The following is an 18298-nucleotide window of genomic DNA, read 5'->3' on the forward strand; positions in this document are numbered from 1 at the left end:
CTGGTGCGAGCGTTATGTTTGCCTAGTCAGTTGCGGCGTAGAATGCGTCTGGCATTAAGAACAGGAAAGTGACATGCGGAGTTCTTAACGAAACTGAGAACGCTGGAAATACAGAGAAAGAGCGAACCGCGAACTCTCTGGAACGAAACTAGGTCGTAGGTCCATTCCCCACTGCCCCCCCCCTAAAATCCTCTATATAGGGCAAGCCGGAAGAAACCACGAAAATCAGACACAAACCTCTCGCGGCGTATGTGTCTGCCGCTGTGTGCTTTCTTGCTCCTTTGTCGCCGTGACACAAGAACAGACGGCCGCACTGGAGGCACTGGATTGGCACCCTCACTGCGTTGCCCGACGCGTTTTTCTCAGGCCAAAAAATCGAAGCAAAAAGGAAAGAGAAGGCAGGAACACCGTGATACGAAGTTGCGCCGCTGTTCCTCCTTCACCCAAGAAACGTGCTCACCGACACCCGCTTTGAAAAAGAACGAGATACGACATGTCTATCCCCCTTCCCCTCAGTTCCGACAGTTCCTGTCACGATTCGCTTCCACCTGAAAGAACGTTCTGGCGTCGAAACCAGGTCAAACGCCCCCCAACCTGAACTGAGGGAGCCGTGCACTGTCCTTCCACCGATGTCGGCTTGAGAACTTCGTCTACGTCGCCTTGCGGGTCTTCGTTGATGCATACGAAACGCTCCAACTTCCCGCTCTGTTACCGCTCTCCTTTTTGCCCTTATCCCTCCGCTGCCGCATTCGGTTGCCGCGTCGCAGTGTCGTCTTTGCCTTCGTCCTTTTCCTCCCTTTCTGCCTCTGTCTCTTCTTCGCTCTCGCGACTTTCCTGCTTCGCCTGCGCCTCCCAGAGCTCTGCATACAGTCCCTGACGATCCAGAAGGTCCATATGCGTCCCCATTTCTGCAACTCGCCCTCCGCGCATGACACAAATGAGGTCTGCATGCATGATCGTCGAGAGTCGGTGAGCGACCATCAGCACTGTGCGATTGCTGTTGAGGCTCAGCAGACCTTTCTGGATGGCCGCCTCCGTCACGGAGTCGAGTGACGACGTAGCTTCGTCGAGAAGCACAATCGGCGGATTTCGCAAGAAGCAGCGCGCGATGGCTACCCTGCAGATACACCCCAGCCAAAATCAGAACGTGCATGCATCATGTGACGGAAAAAGAATGGAAGGGCGCTTTCTTGGAAAAGGTCTGCGAAAGAAAACGCAAAGACTCTCTTGAAAGCATTGAATGCACCAGACGACGGAGACGTTGCTGGGACTCCTCAGCGAAAGAGACGACATGCATTCCTTTAGGAAGACGTAGCACCAGACAAGTCACGCCTTCTCCTGGAAACGTTTCAGGATCAAAGGCGCCCTCGCGTCTGTCGCCGCACAGCGTCTGCGAAAGAGAAGCCGAGCATTCTCTTGGAAGCGTGGAGGGGACAGGCAAACGCACTGCCGTCTACTATTATGCGTTTCACCGAAGCGCCGTCGCAGTCGCTGCTTTCTTCATCTCTCTCCGGCACTCAGCCTTAAATTGCGTACCTCTGTCTCTCGCCTCCACTGAGTCTCAGCCCTCTTTCACCCACCCTTGTGTTCCACTTGTCTTTCATCGCAAGCACGAGAGGGAGAAGCTGCGCGGCATCCGCGGCTGCCTCGACTTCGCTGAACGTCGCCTAGTGAAGAAAAACAACGCAAACTGGGAGAAACAACATCTTCTTCGCGGTGGACATGCCTTTGAAGAACGTACAAAAGTGCAGTCCGCGAGGCGAAGACGGACATGAAGGCGAAGCAAAAGAAGGCTGGCAACTCCAGGGACGACCGCGCGAGTAGCTCAATGTGTCTGACATTGACTTGCTACCGGCGTTCATGTTTGCATCACTCTGCGAGCATGCGCACCCCACCAATTCGGAGCGAGGAAGAGTGACCGCTCAGAGGCAAGGATGCTCAGTACTGCCCTTGAGATTGTTCCCAAATCCACTGTACGCAGAGAGCTGAGAACAGACACAACGAGCTTGAATCATGGACTGGATGTCGAATAGACAGCGAGGCGAAACCAGACTCGCCACGGGAAGCAATATCGGATTTCGCGTATTCAGTCGTACGTTGGGCTTTGCGTATGCAATGTTCTCGTAGATTGTGGCGTTGAACATCACTGGTTCTTGAGGCACCATGCCGATGCATGCACGCAAAGACCTGAGAGGCAAAAAACAAAGGAACTAGGCATCAGCAAATAGGGACGAGAAATACATACAACAATGGGATGAAAGACACACTTTCCGCGCCAGTGAATACTTTATTTGACGACATCCACAAAGTGAACTGGGGATGAAGAATACTCACACAAAACGTCGCTCCGGCGCAAGGCGGAAAACAACGAAAACTCGGAGACTGTGACAGCACCTCCCGTTACGTTCCCTATCCTCGTTTCAACTGTCTGCTATATGCCTCAATATATGTATATGTATATATGTATACGTATATATATATATATGTATATATATATATATATGTCTTACCCAGTCCGTACGCATGCACGTCTCGATGAATACACGCGTGGTTTTGCACCAACGCATGGTTCATCCAGTTTTGTCACCAACGTCAACGGCGAGGTCATGTACAAGCGTTGAAGTACGAAAAAAGAAGCTGGTTTCATCTGGGCTTACTCTTGAGTGACGCGAGAGACGTCCACGCCGTTGATCAAGACGCGGCCGCTGCAGAGGCGACACAGTCCCAGGAATTAGGCAATGTTTGAAAACGGACAGTTTATGAAGTCAGCGCCCCCAGAAAAAACCACGCATAAACACTTGTATTCACATGACTGCATTTCCTCGGAGGGTGCGACTTCCTCTCTCCTCATGCGTCTTGCTGACACAAGTAGAAAACTGCTTTTGATCTGTTCCTCGTCCTGGAATTCGTCTTCCTTTCTCGTCGTTCGAGATACCCTCCTTCCTGTTCTTCATCTCTCCACTGCGTTTTGCGCGTTGCTGTTGTTTTGCGCCTGCTGACTGTCCTGGGATACGGACAGCACCCGCCTTCGCTCTGAGCTGCATCCTTGTCCCCATTCGGGTCAGTCGTATGCCCCTTCGCAATGATTTCTCTCTCTCGACGGCCTTGAGTCCTCTCTCTTGACTTCCTTGACTTCTCTGTCAACCTATTTGAGATCTCGACCTCAACGTTGTTGATGTTACACTTCATTTTCCTTTGTCTCGCATCAGTACCCGTGAGGTACCCTGTTCGTTTCGTCTTTCTTTGTTTTCGACGGAGAAAACAACTACCTGTCTGGTTCGAGCAAGCGCATGAGCAGTTTGGTCAGGGTGCTCTTGCCGCTTCCGGAGATTCCCACGAGTGCGCAGGTCTTGCATGCAGGGATGTTAATGCTGACGTCGCGAATCGATCGTCGGTGTCGCCCTTGGCCGTTGTAGCTGCATGCAGAGGAATTCCACGACGCGCGCGCGAACAAAAACAAGAGAATGAACTCCTGGACAGCAAAGGCCTTCTATCGCATTTCACCAACCTGGGGTAGTCTTGGTCTCAGTGTCACTTCTACCACGAGATGGCAGAGCTCTACGCCTGTGCGAATGTTCGTTGGCTCGCGCTGTATTTCGGATGCGAGCGACTCTTCGAGGGAAACAAGGCAACCAGCCATCCACCGGCGCATGCATCGACACGATTCAAGAAGGCGAAGTGAAAACAAGGACCCGGTTGGACACTGTGGCATCCCCAGAATCTGGAGAGGTCCAAAACGAAGCGTTTACGGTCTCACGCTCGACACAGTTTCCTCGACGACTCTACTGGTGAAATAGGACGCGTTTCGCCTGGTTCGCTTCGCTTCGTAATCCTCAAGCGCGGGCGTCCCTCGCCGTCCATTCGCAGTCTCTCACCTAAAGCAGACATTTTCGAATTCGATGCTGGGTGCGTAGGGCAAGGGCGGCGACGCGTCTCCGACGGCGTACGCGACAAGCGGACGAAGCGGAGCCTGGAGATAGAATCTCTCGAGTTGCGTTTCGTTTTTTTCTGTCGGCTCGGCTTCATCAGAGGCCTCCCCCTGCGAGCGCCTCTGTGCAGGTGCGGGCATGGAAGCATCTAAGGCAAGAAGTGCAGAAGCGGGAGCCGTCGTGCCCAGGGAAACTTGGAACGTCGAGGCAGTTGAATCCCGGAACGAGACGCCGGGAGACGAAGGCGGTCGGGTGAGGATGTCCACGAGGGACGCCGCATCGGGCGCATCCACGATGCCCGGCTGAGACAGCAAACCATGAAAGGAAGAGTCACTTCCGTCTAAGTCCTGCCTCGTGTTCAGATTGCCAATTGCAGAAGGCCAGAGACGCTGTCCCAGAGGCCAGGGATCGAGAGTAGTGAATCTCGGTTTTCACCCAGAACAGGTACCGCAGTTCTCGCTATGCGTGGTTGCCTCCCCCAGGTGTTACTCTTTCGCGCGCCTCTCGCATCGTACAAAACGCGCAAAACGTCGCTCGCCCCCACCGCTACCTACGCCAGGTGGAGACAGACGCACGACGAGGAGTCGAGGCTGAGTTCAGGCGCGTGATCGACGCAGTGCCTGCGGAGCGCCCCGTTGTTCTCTTCTCGGCAAGCTTTTCTTCGAGTGTGTCTTTTACCTTCGTGCCTAAGAGATGAGACAAATTCTGAGCGTCCGCCACCGAGCGCACAATGACGTTGTAGATGGTCCCGAGGAAGTTGAGAGGCGCAAAGACGTTGAGGAGATACATTTGCACAGTTACAAACTCCCCCACACTCATCGTCCCTTGGGCGATGGCCTGAACGGTGAACGCGAGACCTCCTGCGCATGCAGGCGAGACGACAGATACACAACATGTTTGGAGCTTTGACGGCGAACACACTCACGCCCAGAGGGATAAGCGGCCAGGCGGGTGGGTCGTGCTAAGCCTCTATGGAGATTCGTCGTATAGTGGACCACACAGAGGCCTGCCCTCAGTGTGTGAGCAGCTGCGGCGTTTATCGGGGACGAAACCAGCGCAATCACTGGAGACTTCGTTCGGACGCGCGTTCATCATCGACGCACAGAAGGAGATGGAGTTGGGCGGCATAGATGAGAAGTGAAGACGACATTCACTGCCACCACAAAAAACCAACGCCGAAGGTCAAACACGGTCTGCGTGAGCCGGAGAAAAAAACAGAACGAGAAGACAACGGATGACGAACTGGTGCACGTTCGCCACTGTTCATCTGTGAATCGTATCTAGCACCAGGCCTCGCACTCCCTGTGGTGAGAACACAGGCATAAAAGTTGGTTCTGATCGTGGCAGAATGGTGATTCTTCCGAGACACCGCAAAGTCAGTGCCTACCCACGAGCGTTGCGTAGACAATGGTCTGTTGCGCCGCATTCAGGAAAGAAAGAGAAGCTTGGATCTTGGTCCCCAGCTCCTGGAACTCTTGGACAGCACCCACGTAACGTCGAACTTCGTAGTCCTCTGCATTGAACATCTTGACCTAAATTCAAAGAACAAGACAAACGCGAGACCGAACCTGTAGCGCTCATCATATATATCCATATCAATAGATATATATATATATATATATACATAGAGAGAGAGATACATATATGCATAAATGTATGTGGGTATGTATATATATGGAGATACGCATGACTGTGGATGTGCATGAAGTTGTCTATTGAGTGACTCTGTATTTTGATGAATTCGAACTTTGTATGAATACAGACGCTCTCGTGCGCGAGAACGCAGTGTCTCCGCCGTCCTCACAGTTTTTTGCCTCCACAGCCGGGATGGTCTTGGTGATTTTATACAGGTCTATTTCTCAGATTCACTTATTTCAGTCTCCGCAAGGTCGACGTGGATACGTAGTGTTTTTGAGCTGCGACACCGAACCCAGACGAAAAGAGAATACAGACGTAGGGAGATCCACGTAAACAGAGCGCGAGGCCGGTGGAACGAGGTTCCCGTTCAGCTTTGCAGAAAACAAGCAATGGATGTGGGAAGGGACAGCGTGAGGCAACAGACGGCAGGCCGACAGAACAGCTCTCTTTTTTATGTTTCTTAGCTGATCAGAGCTGAACAGAGTGACTTTCAGCTTCCTCACCACATTCATCAGGACCCCTTGACGCGTCACGTACATCAGCAAGTGCTCGACTATATGTTGACAAACATAAATGACAGGTCCGTACAGAGATCAGTAGGCTTGTTGACCGATACTTGCACACACGCACGAATCCACGTATGCTCAAGACACGTATATGTATATAAATACATATAAATATACATCAATATACATGTATATACTTGCGTATACATGATGCAAACACAGAAACAGACGCACGAATGCATTTCATAAGGTTTTTGAGATTGAGTTCACGTACCGTTTCAAAGTTGGTGAGTGCGTCAATGGCCAACTGGTGATATTTACTGTCTCTTTGATTTTGAGCCTCGCGCCATTTGCGCCGCCAGAACGTCACTTGGAGAGTCACCCACGCGTAGATGGAAAGCGAGAGGAAAAGCAGAGAAGCGAGGACGCGACTGCAGACAGAGGCATGCAGACACGAAACAAAGCAGGAACCACCGCGACAGATGGCGATCACCTCAAACGCCGATGGATAACGTAGAGAGGCACCTGGGACGTAGCCTACAAATCTTCCTCGGCTTGTGGCTCTCTCCGTTGTACCCCACAGTGAAGTCGCTGTGTATCTCTCGCATCAACTTCCAGCGAATCGCTTTCCTCACAACGCGGTCACTCGGACAGGCAGTCTGTCCACGTCAATACAAACGGACTCAAATTGGGTTTGATTAACCTTCCAACAGAGTGGCTCGCGCTGCATCCGCGTCTCCACAGTTCAGTAACCGTCTCTCACTCTTGGTCAAGAACCGGAACTGGTTGGCCGTGCAAGCAGCGGTTCCGTTCAGGGTGCGTTCCTTGAGATTTTCGATTTCTTGGGGAACGTCTCGCCTGCTTGGCGACACCATTTAGCCTTTTCTCTCCTCGCCTGCCAACTCACTGGCGCAAGTGGAACATGAAGACCAGGCAGACGGCAATGCACTCGAACAGCGCGGGCACCAGGTAGAGAAAAAGGTATGTCATCAAGTAGGAACATGCTTCTGTCCCCCGGTCCCTGCAGAAAGCGGAACAGACGGCAGATGAGGACGAAGTGCAAATACGACGGATGGAGGAATAAACAACCAAGGAAGAAACGAACTGAACACGAAGTGTACATCCAACAGGAAGGATCACATATACAAGAGCGAGACAACGTGGAAAGGAAGGTTCACCTACAAGGACGCGAGTTTAATAAAAACAATATGACGTTCTCCCTCGACAAAGCGAGCAACACCGCAGGCAGCAATATGCACCTCAGTGCCAAATCTGCCTGTCTCCCGGAACTCGCAGAAGCCACAAACTTGTGGCCGTCAGTCTTTTTCTCGTGACCGTGTCGCACGCGTTGCATCTGTCCTCGTGTGGACCGCAAACCCTCTATCTTTACATCGAGCTTTATAAAGAGAGACACAACCAAGACGGAGATACATAGAGAGAGGCTTCTGGACAGAGCTCACGGATCAACGAACAGAACAGACATTACCGCACCGGTCGATGAATGCTGATTCAGGAGTAAACATCTCCTGGGACACTGCGAAACATACAATGCTCCCTTCCTGCCGCGTTCGTGGGTTGTGGTTACCACAGTGATTGAAACACAGTATCGAGTTCTTTGCCTCGAGATGTATGGCCTTCCGTACAGCTGTAGGTCGCGTACACAAGTCCATTCACATCGAACAAAGCATGGGAGGTTGCGACACGAATTCCACCGTCTCAATCGGCTGTCTCAGGTTTGGAAAAACAGCTCCCAAGTCACCATGCAGACCCGGCGCTATCACGTCGGCTTTTCCCCTGCATCGTCGAGGGCACTTGCCCGAGTTCCCTCCACACCTGCGCATGTAAGATGCACCCTTTTTCCAAAACTGTGCCTCACGCAGAACGTCAAGACGCAGTCGACACAGGTTCGTGAAAGCGACTTAGCTGCTCAAGAAGCCTTCCACTTGAGCGCGTTGACTTCAGCACCGAGGCGGCCTTGTCTGTGTCATATTCGTACAGTCGTATGCGGTATTCGAGGCACGATCACGTCTTGCTGTTGTCCCGTTGAAACCCCCGTTGAAACCCCCGCAGATGTTTTTTTCTCTCTCACGTTGCGCGAATGACGTGACCCATTTGTTTCTTCACATGCCATTCAAGAGGCAAGGAAAGCAGGTGCCGGAGAGTTCGCTCCGATGTCTCCACGTACGCCGCCTGTTGCACCTGGAAGCCAAAAAAGGAGACCAAGTCGGGAAGCAGAAATCACCGAAACACGGCAGGTGACAGACGCCGGAGGAGAAGACAACGATAGCGGGAGGGAAGAAAACAAGACCACACAGCAGACAGAAGGAGACGTGGACGTCTGCTGCAAACTCGCCAGCCTCAAGGGACGGCGAGAGAAGAACAACAGACTCCAGCGGAGCCGAAGAAGGTCACAGTTCCGATTCTCTGTCTTCTCTCGTACGTTTCCGTCTACCCTCTTCTTCGTTTCCTGATTTCTTCCAAACCTCAGTTCCTGATGCTTCTCGAACGTCTAGCCCGGCACGGCCACCGCCGTTAGGTCCACTTCCTTCCTTCCTTCTCCACTAAGTCTGCATACTATATTGCTGCACATTTCCACTTTGTACTATCTCTTGGAGCGATTTTAGCTAAACTTATGGATTGACCACCGAAGACAGCTCGACATGAATCGTCTATCGCAAACTATTGAGATTACGAAGTTATGGTTTTGGGCTCGTGAGTGTCTCTCAATAACTCGCTGAGTGTTTGTACGATAATTGTATCAGTGCATTACCAATGAAGGTAATGCGTCTCCTTCATCCGTCCTCGTTTCCTTCTCTTTCCTGTTTGTGTCCGTCCTGTCTTCTTCTTGTCGTTGTTCCCGTTTCTCCAGCATTCGCCATTTCCTTCCTACTCTTCCTTCTTCTTTGCCGCCGACCTCCATGGCTCTCTTCACGCTCCGAGGCTCCACCACACTTCAGAGGATTTTCCCCAGAGTCCCCATCCTCCTACCACGCGGCCAAGCGGACAGAACAACTACATGATTCCTCACGCGCAGTATCTCTGTTTCCTCTCCCTTGCTTGGTGTCTGAGTCTTTGGCGGATCTGCCTTCACTGAAGCGGAGATTCAAAATGCCGAGCGAGGCGGGTGCAGCACGGTGCATTCCGGATCCCAACCTGCTGTCGCTGTTCCACCACGAGGTCGACCGCGAGCAAGGTCACGGAAACTTCCTCAGGTCTCGGCCTACCTTCAGATAGGCGAGGGCCTGCAGCTCTTTGAAGAGTTTCGCGCCCAAGGCCGCGCCGGCGAAGGCGGCAACAAACAGAGCGCCTCTTCGCCCAGCTTCTGTCGCTTCATCGTGTCTGCCTTCTGCCGCGAAACGCGCTGCCTCGGCCGCGGCTCCTGCAGCTCCGCCGAGCAGCAGGGGAGAGGCCAGCGTCAACACTTTGCTCACAGCGATGCACAGAAACGTCGACAAGGCGAGGGCGCGAAGAACGAAGGGAGAGTTCCACTGGCTCGTGAACTCCGCGCGCGACGCCACGGCCCCTGACGGCCAAAAGTAGGGCCGGAGCAGCTGCGAAAGGGAAGAGAAATTTGAAAGTCGAAGAATCCACACGAGCAGCTAAAAATACAGGAAACATGTATACTGTAAACGTTGGAGAATCGTGTTGGAAAGACGAAATAACTGAACAGAGAAGAAAAAGTCAAACGTGTGAAAACACCAGAACCCAAAGAACGCCCTTTCTCGTATACAGTAGAAGAAAACAGTGATGAAAAACACTGGGTTCCTTTTACAGGGGAAACGAAAAGATGGAAAGGGCACATACATTTCCATACTGGAATGGAGGCCTGCGATGGTCTAACACAGAAAACAGTAGAGACTTAATCTTGTCCTGGCCAGTGCGCTCGACACACTTTTCTGAGAGAGGGTGAGAGTCTTGACCAGCGACCCGCAGTCCAGTCTAACTACGAAAGCACTGAAAGACCCATGTAAACAAGGGCGTCGCAAGTTGGGAGTGGGACACCGAAGTCACATGGCGAGCGAGAAAAACGTAGAAACGTGAGAAGCTTCAACAACGGCACTCGTGTTGAGCGGAAAGCATTCTCGGCCTCCCCCTGGGTTTGGTGGCACCTCAGAAAAGGTGAGTTCTACGAAATGCTCCTTCAACTTTGTTCTTCTTCCCGTTCACCTTCACTGTCTCCCACCATTCGCATGCTTCTCGTCGGTCTTCAGACGTTTTCTCACTGGTTTTGACAGCGGTACGTCCACGTCATACTCAACCATTTGGGTCCATAGACGCGCTTACATGTAGACAGAGACAGAGAAATAGACAGTGCGACACACAGTCGGAAAGATCGAGTCACAGATGAAGACAAAGAGACGGAGAGAGCTCAACAGACATATCGAGTGCGTACGCAGCCTAACGAGGACGACAGAGGCACAGGAGACAGTGGGCATATAAGCATGTGCAAGATCCGTCTGTCTACCTTCAGGAACTCGACAGTGCTGAGATCTTCGATCTCCTCTTGGTCCTCTTCGGCAGAACCCTGGAGGTCCGCAGGGGCCTCCAGTTCCCTCGGTTCCTGTTCAGAAGCCTCCCGCTGACTAGCGCATGCAGCAGCTTCCCGTTTTTCGAGTTGAAGAAGCTGAAGAAGGCGACGGTGAAGCAGCGCCCTTTCCTCACTCAGGCACACTCGCACTCGCCACTGGACGCAACGCAAAAGAGACATCAGAGAGGAGAAGAAACTAGTGCAGATCAAAACGGAAAGGAACGCCACGAGCTATCTTCACACGCGCAGTCAGACTAAGCCGCAACAGAGAGCTGCGAATCTTCGTTCACCGGAGGGGAAACACCTCCACAAATCAAACTGAACAGCCCCTGAACCGGCTTGTCGTTTCGCTCATGTACGTATGTATGTATATACGTACGTATGTGTGCATGGATATACACATGTATAGGCGAATGTCTTGTATAACGTTTTTATAGGATCCAAAGGCGCAAGCAACAACAGAAATGTACAGATGTGCTGTGTTGGCAGGTAATGAACCAGAGACCTGAACGAGCTACGCACACTGCGCAAACTGGGGGGGGAGGGGGGGCGAGCTCTGTGTGGCAGAAGGAGCGGCTGTGAGGCGCGGAGCTTGACAACGCTGAAGCGTCTCAAGGACAGGGAAGAGAAAGCACGAAGTCTGCAGTGCTAGGCATATTTACGAGGAGGGACAGCGTCGCTCTGCGAGTCCACAGAGAGCCTTGCCAACGTGTCAAGACTTCGGGACTTGGCCCTTGGAAGCAGCCACAAAGGCAGAGGCAGGAAAAAGACATGCCATCTCGAGAGAAGAAGCGGAGAATTTTCACCTTTCGCTAGTCGTGATCTATTTTTTCTGAGTGACTTGTCGAACGTACAACGCACGTTTGAATTCGATTCGTAAGAGTGAACTCGTTTTCTTCAACCACTCATATGGATGAAGTCCAGCCAGTTAAATGTGTTTCACCTTTCTCAGCCCCCCTAAACAAAGGACAGTTTGGCCTCTTCGTGCCTCGCTCTCCCTTCCACGTGATCACAGTGCACGGTCAGCAGCAACGTCCTGAGCGTTGAAAAAAGAAGACTTCTACCTCATCACCGTAGTCCTCATCAGTACTACATACTGCCCTACAGCTCTCGCTCTGGGATTCTCGTGTTTGATGGACTTGTCCCCTGGCGTCGACGCGCGTGTGATACAACCTAACCTTCCGACTAAGCCTGAAAACGAAAACTATCACACCACAGATCTTGCGTTTTCCACCATTTGACGCACCAGAGAGTATGCCTGTAAGAAGGGCGCGACAACTGCCCACGCGACCTCCAGGAAGGGGAGAAGCAGATGGAATCCGGAGCTAGCGATGAGGTGGAGTCCAGCGCCAGTTTCCTGTTGGTTTCTTCGGTAAACTGGCGAGGACGACGTGTGAGAGAAGTCGGTGAGAATGTCCTCGAAGCGCAGGTTAATGGCTTTCAGGACGGCAGCCAAGAGACATACGAAGATCACTCGCAGGGCGGTGTCGATGCGGGTTTTCCCCTTCGTCGCGACTTCTCCTGCCTCTCTCTCGGCCTCTTCAACAGCTCGAATGACGCCCCTGTAGCGTGAGACCGCTTCTGCGCGCTCTCCGAGTTCCGCGTACGACGACACAGCACTGGATATCCCTGAAACGTCTTCTCTTTGTCGTCCTTCCTCGAGAGCAGCCCCCGCCACAGGGGTCTTCTCCCGCGGCGCAGCCAGCTGGCGACCTCCCTCGCTGTCGAAGTCCACCACATGGGAGAACGCGTCTGGGGCAGGGTGCACCGTAGAGGCGGTCCGGCGCCGGACTCGAAGGACGGAGAGAATCACAACGAGAGAGCGACACAGGTGGAGAAGCGCGACGTCGAGAAGAGAATGAGAAACAGAGTACGACCAGGAGCGCCACTCCTGCGCCAGAACGAGGACCATCAGCAAGGTGTCCACCGACACTGACGCCCACAACATGCGCATGCGCCGCCGACGCTCCTTCACGTAGCCGTCATAGGCGAAACTCCAAGAAGGATAAACAGAAGAAGAAGCGTGAGAGGAGGAGTGAGAATAAGGGAGAAAAGGGGGAGAAGAAGGAGATGCAGAAGGCGAAGAAGGCTCCAGAAGAAGGGGAGCAGTGGCTGAGGAGGCTGTGTCGAGTGTGAGGTTTCCAGCATTCGCTTGAGCGTCGTAGTCTCGGAAAGGAGGTCTTGGCGGTCCTTCACGATCTGACGCACCGGCGAATGGAGGAAGGGAGGAACGCGTCTCCTCTCCGTTTTCCGACGAAGAGGATGCTCCACACTCGCCGACGAGTGGCTGCCGCAGAGAGGAAGAAGTCGCGCAATGCGTCATCCTCGAACAGAGTTGAGGTCGACACAAGAAGGCGGAATCAGAACGGAACACGGAGGATTCGCGAGTTGCGCGTTAATGCGAGAAAGAAAGGCAACGAAAGCCCAGGCCGGCGTGGACGGCAACGGGGAACAGTTGAAGGAAATGCAGGGGAAGTGAAGGAGCAGAGAGGGCAAAAGATGAAACAAAAGCATGCGGTGGCTGTTGAGGCACGACTCAGGCGGGGATCTCCTACGCCTGCTCGAACTTGAGTGTTGGTCGAATTGACGCTCCGTCTCCTTTGAGTCCCCAGTCAAGTGGGCATCTCCCCTTGAATGTTTCTTTTCTCTTCCTGCGGAAACCCAGAACAGGTCGTTGTGTAACTGGGACAGTTGCCTTCGATAGAACTCGTTTGTTGTGAGGAAATGACGGAGGGTGCTCGTCTCGCTGGACGAGGTGCCTCGATCTAGATTATGACGCAACACGCACCCATTTCCCCCCTGTTCACCGTCATCTTTGCGTTCCTTCGCGTCTGTAGCCTGTCTGCTCTCCGAAGAAACACGATCACTTTTTCTCCTTGACCTTGACGCCTTCTCTGGCTGTGGGCTCGGTACATGGTGGGCATGAAAAGGCTGCGGAGGCGGACAACGATACGCGTAGCGGACGCGGGTTTCCCGGCAAAAACCACGAGACAAGAAAAGCAGCAACACCAAAGCCTGGTCCTCAGTCTTTCACGAAGAAGAAAAGTGAGAATGTTGCGGAATTCCTTGAGCAGAACGGTCAACGAAAAACGCTTTTGTCTACGTTGCGTTTTGAGCGAGACGTCTGCTCGAGCAAGTCTCTTCTCGATCTGTCGTTGCAAGGCGTCCTTTGGGGTATCTAGAAAAGAAGTAACCTTTCCATACGGATGAAGCCACTAGATCTTCTCCTCGCTTGAGAGGAAAATCATAACGCATGGGTTCAAAGGGATTTAGCTGCATCTAGGTAGTAAAACTCCTGCGCTCCTCGACATTTTTCGCCTTCAGCTATGTGTGCAGAAGATGACGCGCTTGCTGCGTGCGCTCGCGGCTGGGGACAAAACACCGGAAAAGTGGAGGACTAGAGAGAGACGCGTTCTGCGTGTTTTCTTAACGGAGGCGCAGTCCCGTTTCAAAGACTCGACCTATCTACTTGCAGACACCATAGAAGGGAAGGACCAGCTGCAGGAGTGCCGCCATGCCATTGTCCAGGCGGCACTTAAGAGCCGTTCTCCGAAAAGACGTTTGCAGACGCGGTTCTTTCGAAATTCGGAACCACGCGTTAGGTGATGCTTTCGCCAGAAGTTTGTGACGAGATTCTTGCTTGTGTGTGGTGAAGGAGCGATAGGTTCCTGTAAAGACTCCCCATCCTACAGAAGAGAGGCGGCATCGACCGTGTGGCGATGTCTGGGGGGCCACTAGCGCACTGGTGGAAGTGAGTTTTTGTAACGCGTTTTCGTCAGGAGTTGAGTTAGTCTTTCCAAGTTTTGCCTTCATCTTGTTTAGACACTCTCTATTCTTGTGTTCGAAGGAGGTTTTCGTCCTGTTGTCGTGAATAGAGTCTACGAACGCTATCTCTTGTGACCGAGGATCATTTTCCCCGGCAAAAAAGTTGTGACGAGAGAAGATTCCTTCTTAACGTGGCTCGTCTCCAATGGAAAGAGACAGGGACAACAGGGAACGAGGACTCCTGTTTCATGGTGGTACCCAAGTGAATGTTTTCCATGTGTTAGATTTCTTAGTGAATATCGATTCCTGCTAGCGGGCCGCGTTTACCGTGACCTTGTCTCAGTTTCCGGGGCTGACACTCTTCCCCTGCGTGCCACACTTGTTCAGCGTTCCTTCACCATCTCTTCGAGGGCACAGAACAGACGATTCATAGATTCTTTTCCGTCCTCCATCGCTCCTCGACTTGCCATGTGCCACCTGCATCGTGATTTGGTCCACCTTCCCCGTGTGTTTTGTCTTGGAACGGAAAAACGAAAAAACGGTCGAAGCTGGAGGGACCCAGATTTCACCAGCGTACCTTTGCGACATCGGTATTTTGTCAGTTTAGGAGGTTAGGTAGGTGAGGTATTGCCCTGTTTTGAATGTACCGCAGGTGGCGAGGTGTACTGTCTTTTATTCCGGTGTTGTCGTGCTGACACCTTTACAGGGAGAAACGCAGAAAACGGATGGCTGAGCAGGCAACAGCGAACGGCTGGGTTAGGCTGTCCTACACAAGAATTGAACAGAAGACGGTATGATGGCGGGACAGAACGAATCTGACCGTGCGAGTCGGCCACCGCTGGGAGGGAACACACAACGAAATAGAGAAGAACGAGGCGGAAAAGATGCTGAGGAGCATACACAAAACGGAGAGGTAGAGAACCGCCGAGACAGTGATGGGAGAAACTGGGATAAAACACATGAACTGGAAGAAGTCGGAGCCTTGAACGAGGAAGAAGCTGTTCTGGCAAGTGAAGATGGACGAGATCGCGTTGTCATCACGGCGCAGCCTCTACGCTTGGAAACAGTTTTCGCATTCGTCCAAAGTTCGTTCTGTGGAGCTACGTCTGTATTTGTCGGTACAACTCGAGCTACTTCAGCTCTGGGTACCTCTTCTGGTTCAACCTCGCGTACTTGTCTACGGGCGTCGCTTGCCCTTGCTGATGAGCCGTTTCCTTCCTCGGCGTTTTGTGATTCTTCGCCTTCTTCATCAGACAACATAGTCAACAGCTCACCTCGACATCAAACCAGCAAGGGGGCAATATCGGCCTCCGGCTCGTTTGTGCCATGCCAAAATCCGCGAACGAACTCTCCTGTCTCAGACGCCTCCACCTCTCATTCTTCCTTCAGTCAACCACCCGGTGTTACGTCTCAAATTCATCCGCATTTATCCCTCCCTCGCATCGCTTTTAGCTCTGATCCTCACATTGTAGATTCTGTGCACAGTCGGGCCTCCCCAGATTCCATCGCCTGTCGTCAGCCGTCACCGCCGTCCTGCCAGCTCGCAGAGTCCCAGCTGGAGAAGGGAATTGTGACAGAGTGCCCTTTAGGAAAAGGGGTGGAACTTTCGAGCTCGGGAGAAAGAGGGAAGTCCTCGAATGAAAGTGAAGTTACAGATACGGAATCAAATGCGAAAGACGTTCAAAGGGAAGCAGAGCGGCAAGCAGTGGAGGCGCTACAGGGCCACAGAGAAGGATGCAGAAACCAAGAGCAAGAGCAGCCGTTCCAGAGGGAAGATGATGAAGCGGTCTATGACGTTGTTGCTCTGGATTTAGAATGTTATACATCCATGGCTATCAAGGGTCTTCTTGCCATCTGCAGCACTGCACGACAGTCGTTTCCTCAAGTGGAGAGAATTGCAGTCTCTCATAGAAAGGGTCGGGTCGCTGTAGGAGATCCAGGTACGGGCATTCTGTCTTTTTTCACGACTGCTGCTAGGCTGATTTAATTTGACTGTCCTCACTTTCCGTAGTGCGTAGCATTTTGTGTGTGCTGCTTCTTGTCCAGCGCGCGAAATCACTTGTAGATATAAATGTACGTCGATTTGCTTTCATGAATACGACAATATACGTAAGCATTTATATTGAGGCGTGTGCGTATGTGTTCTGCGAGAACGATGCGCGGCTACGTGCTAAAGTGTCACACGCTTTGTGCTGCACAAGAAAAATTCAATAGTACGAACTCACACTGTGTAGCCGATCATTCGCACCTAGAAGCTGCTGTCACCAGTTCTGAAAGGTATCCTGTGGAACGCCGGTCCGGTCCATGTCATCCAGTAACGGAGTGTAGTTTCCTGCTTTTTGTGAGAAGTGTTGTGGTGGTAGTAGCCACCTCACCAAATTGCACTGACCACATTTCAACTTCTCTACTGTTACTCACACAGCCCGGTGGTTGTCTTGCCATGCCACTATTTTTTTTCATGATTCTTTGTTCCTGCTGTCGCGTTTTGTGGCTTTTTCAGCTCTGATTGTCTGCACATCGTCGCCACACCGGAGTGCATGTATGGGAGCCTGCTCCTTGGTGGTCGAGCTCGTGAAGCATCATCTGCCGTTTTGGAAGGAGGAAATACTCTTGAAACGGGCTAAAGGGCATGATAAGCAGACCACAGGAAATGACAACTCGAGAGCGTGCAGGAGCATTGACAAGGGAGATGCTTTAGCTCACGGCATCCGCGGATTTAACCACTCATCGGATACGATCGAGTCAGCAACGGAGAGACGGAGAGTTCCGGGTACATTCCTGCTGCCCCTGCCTTGTGTTCGTACTTCTCTATATCCGACGTGAGAGTACAACAGTGGCAGAGAAGGCGTTTACGCTGGAGATAAAGCATACTGCCCACTCACTGTTTTTCACCCCTCCTAGGGTGTCGATTACGAAGCGAAATAGCTGTCTATGAAGTTCTTTCCTCGGCGATGTGGGCTTTTAGGATAGATTTATCGGGTGCATAGGAACGCCAACGCACGCATAGGCACACATCGCGGATTTCGCCGAACGGCAGGCCCAATGTGTCGCATTACTTAAGCAACAGGTGACTGGCGTCACTGCAGAGCCACTGAAGTTGACGATGAAACTGAACGTACTTGATCGAAAGGGGTTCATAAACTCGGAGAAATGGTTCCGTTCCACTTAGCTTCTTTTTAAGCTAGCTGGATAAAGACGCTCTGGACGTAGACGTTGTCAGCATGTACGAACAGGCTGCAACTGCTTAACACTTGGGAAATCTGTGGTTTGACCATTATTTCAAGGAGCTCCGTTCTTCAATACAGAGAGCTCCCCTGTTTATGTGATTAACTAGGGGACACGCGTCAGCCTGCTCAGTTCTCAGTTTTCCGATGAACTAGCCCTGTACTGTTGTGGAGTTGGGTCTCCTGACGGTACCTCACACTGGTCACTACAAAAATAGCAAGCATCGTACAGTGAATAAAGTGAATGGCTGTGCAGAGGCACGCTCCGTCTGTAAGACTTCACAGCGACCTCTCCATTCGTCATGCTTCTGGTCTGAGTACGTGGGTTTTACCCGGATTCGAGCCGGTATTCTATTCCTTTCTCGAGGTGAAGGCTAGAAGGGCGCGCTTGTCGTTGGCACGATGCCAGGGAGATCGTCGTTGTGCATCGCTATCTGTCTCTGATGACAGCGCTCTGAAGTGACAATGCGCCCCACGGAGGCGACGGGGGCACCGTGCAAATATCACAAGAGCTATTGACTAGAGGGAGACGGCGCAGGAATGTGCCCTTCATCTTCCATGTAGAGCGACGAAAACATCGGATAGCCTCATTCGTCATGAAGCGACCTATAGCTCCCAAAGATGGGTTTTGACGTAGACCTCGGGGAGAGGCAAACAAAGGGGTACGAATGAAATGCAACAGCTGGAACAGCACTAGTGACACAGAGA

The 18298-nt window shown here is 52.2% G+C and overlaps 2 protein-coding genes across 2 annotated transcripts; one reads left to right on the forward strand and one right to left on the reverse strand.

The window, feature by feature from the left end:
- Nucleotides 1–729: 729 nt before the first annotated feature.
- TGME49_273360 (ABC transporter transmembrane region domain-containing protein) lies at nucleotides 730–12924 on the reverse strand (the record flags this gene model as incomplete). The annotated part of the gene is made up of 14 exons (XM_002365897.1): nucleotides 730–1117; nucleotides 1537–1667; nucleotides 2097–2187; nucleotides 2658–2705; nucleotides 3270–3416; nucleotides 3876–4231; nucleotides 4608–4789; nucleotides 5317–5461; nucleotides 6348–6504; nucleotides 6981–7094; nucleotides 8163–8272; nucleotides 9298–9624; nucleotides 10539–10757; nucleotides 11848–12924. 14 exons carry the CDS (start codon nucleotides 12922–12924, stop codon nucleotides 730–732), a joined length of 3492 nt encoding a protein of 1163 aa, XP_002365938.1.
- Nucleotides 12925–15106: 2182 nt separating this feature from the next.
- TGME49_273350 (molybdopterin converting factor, subunit 2 protein) lies at nucleotides 15107–17477 on the forward strand. The gene is made up of 2 exons (XM_002365896.2): nucleotides 15107–16306; nucleotides 16867–17477. Exons 1-2 carry the CDS (start codon nucleotides 15160–15162, stop codon nucleotides 17187–17189), a joined length of 1470 nt encoding a protein of 489 aa, XP_002365937.2. The 5' UTR covers nucleotides 15107–15159; the 3' UTR covers nucleotides 17190–17477.
- Nucleotides 17478–18298: the final 821 nt, after the last annotated feature.

This window comes from Toxoplasma gondii, chromosome VIII (genome assembly GCF_000006565.2).
Source record: "Toxoplasma gondii ME49 chromosome VIII, whole genome shotgun sequence".
NCBI lineage: Eukaryota > Apicomplexa > Conoidasida > Eucoccidiorida > Sarcocystidae > Toxoplasma > Toxoplasma gondii.